Source organism: Pristiophorus japonicus, chromosome 3 (genome assembly GCF_044704955.1).
Source record: "Pristiophorus japonicus isolate sPriJap1 chromosome 3, sPriJap1.hap1, whole genome shotgun sequence".
Lineage (NCBI taxonomy): Eukaryota > Metazoa > Chordata > Chondrichthyes > Pristiophoridae > Pristiophorus > Pristiophorus japonicus.
In genome coordinates this window covers 250,554,605-250,560,604 of record NC_091979.1, presented here as the reverse complement: position 1 = coordinate 250,560,604, position 6,000 = coordinate 250,554,605, and the positions used below count along the sequence as shown (strand labels likewise).

The 6,000-nt window shown below is 38.7% G+C and overlaps 1 protein-coding gene across 18 annotated transcripts in view; it reads right to left on the bottom strand.

Annotated features, from left to right (window-relative positions):
- Positions 1–2,118: 2,118 nt before the first annotated feature.
- add3a (adducin 3 (gamma) a) overlaps positions 2,119–6,000 on the bottom strand; it is a 341,424-nt gene continuing 337,542 nt past the window's right edge. For all 18 annotated transcript variants that reach the window (XM_070876511.1, XM_070876521.1, XM_070876514.1 and 15 more), the window contains one exon: positions 2,119–5,123. In XM_070876511.1, the coding sequence (XP_070732612.1) occupies positions 4,852–5,123 (272 nt within the window). In that variant the 3' untranslated portion in view covers positions 2,119–4,851. The remainder of the gene's footprint in view (positions 5,124–6,000) is intronic.

The following is a 6,000-nucleotide window of genomic DNA, read 5'->3' as shown; positions in this document are numbered from 1 at the left end:
AAGGAAATGTATTAGCATGGATAGAGAATTGGCTGGCCAACAAAAAGCAGAGAGTCGGGATAAATGGGTCCTTTTCGGGTTGGAAATTGGTGGTTAGTGGTGTGCCACAGGGATCGGTGCTGGGACCACAACTGTTTACAATAAACATAGATGACCTGGAAGAGGGGACAGAGTGTAGTGTTACAAAATTTGCAGATGACACAAAGATTAGTGGGAAAGCGAGTTGTGTAGAGGACACAGAAAGGCTGCAAAAAGATTTAGATAGGTTAAGCGAATGGACTAAGGTTTGGCAGATGGAATACAATGTCGGAAAGTGTGAGGTCATCCACCTTGGGAAAAAACACAGTAAAAGGGAATATTATTTGAATGGGGAGAAATTACGACATGCTGCGGTGCAGAGGGACCTGGGGGTCCTTGTGCATGAATCTCGTAAAGTTAGTTTGCAGGTGCAGCAGGTAATCAGGAAGGCGAATGGAATGTTGGCCTTCATTGCGAGAGGGATGGAGTATAAAAGCAGGGAGGTCCTGCTGCAACTGTATAGGGTATTGGTGAGGCCACACCTGGAGTATTGCGTGCAGTTTTGGTCACCTTACTTAAGGAAGGATATACTAGCTTTGGAGGGGGTGCAGAGATGATTCACTAGGCTGATTCCGGAGATGAAGGGGTTACCTTATGATGATAGATTGAGTAGACTGGGTCTTTACTCGTTGGAGTTCAGAAGGATGAGGGGTGATCTTATAGAAACATTTAAAATAATGAAAGGGATAGACAAGATAGAGGCAGAGAGGTTGTTTCCACTGGTCGGGGAGACTAGAACTAGGGGGCACAGCCTCAAAATACGGGGGAGCCAATTTAAAACCGAGTTGAGAAGGAATTTCTTCTCCCAGAGGATTGTGAATCTGTGGAATTCTCTGCCCAAGGAAGCAGTTGAGGCTAGCTCATTGAATGTATTCAAGTCACAGATAGATAGATTTTTAACCAATAAGGGAATTAAGGGTTACGGGGAGCGGGCGGGTAAGTGGAGCTGAGTCCACGGCCAGATCAGCCATGATCTTGTTGAATGACGGAGCAAGCTTGAGGGGTTAGATGGCCTACTCCTGTTCCTAATTCTTATGTTCTTATGTTCTTCCTTGGATTTAACACTATCCTTAATTTCCCTTGTTAGCCACGGTTAAGCTACCTTCCCCGTTTTATTTTTACTCCAGACAGGGATGTACAATTGTTGAAGTTCATCCATGTGATCTATAAATGCCTGCCATTGCCTATCCACTGTCAACCCTTTAAGTATCATTCAGCAGTCTATCCTAGCCAATTCACGTCTCATACCATCGAAGTTACCTTTCCTTAAGTTCAGGACCCTAGTCTCTGAATTAACACTGTCACTCTCCATCTTAATAAAGAATTCTACCATATTATGGTCACTCTTCCCCAGGGGGCCTCACACAACAACATTGCTAATTAGTCCTCTCTCATTACACAACACCCAGTCTAGGATGGCCAGCTCTTTAGTTGGTTCCTCGACATATTGATCTGGAAAGCCATCCCTAATACACTCCAGGAAATCTCCCTTCACCGCATTGCTACCAGCTTGGTTAGCTCAATCTATATGTCGATTAAAGTCGCCCATGATAACTGCTATACCTTTATTGCACGCATTCCTAATTTCTTGTTTGATGCCATCCCCAACCTCATTACTACTGTTTGGTGGTCTGTACACTAGTGTTTAAATACTGAATACTGAAAGAAGAATGTGGCAGTTAAGAAATTACGGGAGTATGCTGACTTAATTTTAACTGTTAATACCCATATACTGATTGCTATTATGTGTGCATTGTTTTCAGCTTGTAATAACAACTATGTTGTCAGAAACATAAAAGGACACATGGCATCTTAGCTGTCTATCCTCTGTAAACAACCTACGTAGGTAAATAACAATGCATGCTAGGGTTAAACATCTGTAGGGCTTAATATTAATGTTAGCTTGCAGTGGGAGCTCATTTTAATCTTCATTCTGAGCAAGCAGAAACCTCGTACAAGTCAGAAAATGATTTCATTAGTATTGCATGGCTTAGAGACACGGTTCAAAGTATCCTTTTATACAGAGGCAAGGTAAGACCATTTTTTTTGTGTGTTTATATAGGTATTTAATTTTTCATAGAGCAAGTAAGCTGCTATACAGAGTGCCGTTTCTTTTACATTCTTCCATAAGCAGATTCCAGGTTTTGAAATGCTCCAACTGTTTAGATGCTTTACAGAATTTCAAAAATATAAGACAGCAATGGAATTTTATTTGTCAGAATATAATTTAAAAAGGACATTATATCACATAATTAGGGCTTCAATTAGAGAGTAAGGTTAATGGAAAATAACAGTCCAGTATAAAGTACAAATTATAGATTTCTAAAATGGGATACATCCACAACATAAAAGACTGTTTATTTGTGGATCTTACATTGATTAGCAACACATCTAAAAGCAACTTTGTTAAGCATCATTGATATATTCCACAGGACAATGGGTTGCTGCACTTCTATATAGTGCCATTAACAAGGTGCAACAAGGTCAATTAACTCAATGTAAAGCAATGCACAAACGCTGCATAGATTATGCAGGCAGGTGGAGTTTATCCCCCCAAAAAACATTACCAAAAGCACAAGGCCTGGATAACTGCTTCTTAAACGGTTAATAAAAAAAGTTGGCCTAACTTTTTTTAAACTAAAATTTAACTACCTGTTTAATCTTTCCAGTACGTATTAGTGTTGATGTGGAGGTGTTCCCTTTCAGAGATGCATTCCTGTAGCCCAATCCGATATCCTCAAACCTTCCAACTACTCCAATTCCATTTATCAACATACAGTATTCAGAATCAAACTACCATTCACATTGCTAATTGGGATTCAGATCACAGACCCCAATGCTAGTGGTTTCACTTATTTATTTTTCTTATTAAACTCACGTAGTGGCTTTCTCTTAGTGTCCAAGCTTAGCTCATGAATTTAAACACTTCTTAGAATTTACTGGGTCTTTTTCTGACACAGTTATGAAAGCATTATTAGCTGTAAAAATATTAGTAACAGAAGTCTATTAATCTGGTAGACCTACCTTCTCCAGTGAACAGATGGGGCTGTATATATGGAGAAACTATTAGGAGATTACAATATTTAAATCTTTTATATTTTTTATGCTTACAAAAATACCATCCTTCGATCATTCCAAAAACAAAATTTCGAATTAAAAATGCATTTCCCCCTCTCCACATCGTCATTTTGTTCAGCAGAAGCACGAGTGGATGCACACCATGGATGTAGGAAGTGGACAATACACAGCAAATTTAATTGTGATCACAACTTCGATCATTGTTCTCTGTCTTTCAAACAAGATAATAAATCTTGTGGTTTACCACTGCACATTCCACACTACACAAGAAACCACTTCACAGCCAATGCATTACAGGCAACATTACAAGAGAACATATAATATGAAAGAAGTATTTTAAAGGACGTTCTCTTGATAATTAACAACACGCTGCTCCTGGAAGATTTTGTCAAAAAAATATTATGGGATTTCTTTGCAAAATAGTGATTCAAAAATCAGTGTTGTAACTAATATCCCACGGAGTGAACTCACAACCGTCATGTAAATGGTCCAAAAAATGCTCATCTGCATTGAATACCAATCTTAAACTGGGGAAACCAATTGTATGGGGCACAGATTTCTTCCCGGAGCGAATTAAAGTGTCAACTAGCACAAGATATTAGACCAAATCCTGTAGGCTCATCAGTGGGCAAGCCAAGTTGGCATGTTCCACCTTGTGGCAAACAAAATTGAGCAAGTGCCACAAGAGTATTGGTCAAGGTATCGACTAAAGCCGTGGTTAAAAGCAAGTGCCATTTTTGCTTTACCTTTGCTTGAGGTTAAGGATAGAGGTGGAGAAGAAAACAAATGGGTCAATTAAAATAATCAGGTGACTCAGAACATGCCAGCACTGGTTTAGTTGTGCTCTAGCTTAATTTTCTAGATCATGCATCTAAAATTTTATTTTCATGCCTTTTTTTCTTTGAACGATTCTACAAGTTGACCCACAGTTCCAAAAAATCAACTGCTGTAATACCACTTATCATTTGTTATACCTCAATCCTTTCCCCATTACTTACTCCCATTGCACGCCCTTGCCATTCCCTTTTTGGTAGCATTATTTCTCCTTTATTTGGTTACCTCATGGATTCACTTAGGTTTTAATCACTAGTAAGTTATGTATCACCAAAAAGTGCAGTATAGTTTTTTTTAAAAAGAGAACAAAAAACACTGTCGACATGACTCCAGTTTTGTATAATCTAGTCCGTTAATAATATAACTATGACCTGCCTTGGCTAACCCAGGTATACTTGAGCCAGGCATTCTTAGTCACTTCTTCTGTCATTAGACCCTTGTATTGCATGCTTGTAACATTTATTTCATAGTATTAAAAATTTAAGATAGAAAGTTGTCAGTAATGGATTAAATCATCTGTGTTTGAATGTATAAAATGTCCACATTTTGGTGGATTTAGTGAGATGAGTTTTTAAAAGATTAAAATCAATTCCACAGTATAACTGTTCCAAGTCTAGAATTCACTAGAACGTGATTTGATTTTGGCAAAAAGGTTAATTACTAAACAAATTTGCGATAAAATATTTTGATGCCAGATTAATAACTCCTATATAGATTTGCCCTTTTCTTCTATTCTAGGTCAGTGCACAGTTAACTGATGTTTAGCACATTTAGCTGAGCAACATGTCAATATCGAGCATTTAAGACTGACATAACTCTGACCAGTTTTTTTAGTCGTGCAACACCCCTGCATACCCATCATTATACTTCCACCTTTTCCTTCTTTTTGTTCTTTTTCAGGAATGATGGTGTGCGGAATTTCTTTTTCTTCTTTGAGGGGGATTTAGAAGGAGACCCCTCAGGTGAAAGGGTATCACTGGCATTCAAATCTATCTTTTCTGTTGACTTGATGGTAATTTCCACACTCTCCACAGTGCTGGTTGTTAACTGGCTGATTCGTTTTGTCAAATCTTCTGCTGAAGTTTGTTCATCTTCCTTTCCTCCATTCACCACCACTGTTGGCATAGTGTTTTCTGAGGCAGAATGATTATAAATGTAAAACAGTTGAATTATTGTCTTTAAAATCAAAGCACATTAACATAATTAAAGCAGTGTTAGAATGTTGTTCAGTTTACCAGAATATTCAAAATACAAGAGGAAATTATTTGAGGAATGTGCTAGAAGGCATACTAAAAGGAAAAGAAAGACTTGGATTTCTACAGCACCTTTCACGACCACCAGACATCTCAAAATGCTTTACAGCCAATGAAGTATTTTTAGAGTGTTGTCACTGTTGTAATGTGGGAAATGCAGCAGCCAACTTGCGCACTGCAAACTCCCACAAACAGCAATGCGATAATGACCAGATAATCTGTTTTTGTTATGTTAATTGAGGGATAAATATTGGCCAGGACACCAGGGATAACTCCCCTGCTCTTCTTCAAAATAGTGCCACAGGATTTTTTACATCCACTCGAGGGATCAGGTTTAACGTCTCATCTGAAAGACGGCACCACTGACAGTGCAGCACTCCACTGGAGTGCTTAAGTTCCTGGAGTGGGTCTTGAACCCACAAAAAGACAAGCTAAATTCTGCAGCCAAGTAGGTTGCCTAACCTTAGGTAAGTCAGAATATTTCCAACATAGAAAGTTGTTATAAGTGATAAAAAAAAACTAAAGGAAGCAAAGAAGACAATTTATTGTCCAAATGGAAATAAAGCTAAATAGCATGCCAGAAGCACAAGTATACGATGCTCACTAGCTGAAGTTGGGACAATTTGGGGGGGGGGGGGGGGGCGGCGGCGGGCAGAAGGTAGGAAGGAAGAGGCATGAACTCTTTTGCAGGGAAGGACTGTGAATTCCATATTTTCTGCAGTTGTAAATATTGCGTTTGGAATGAATTGCATCAACT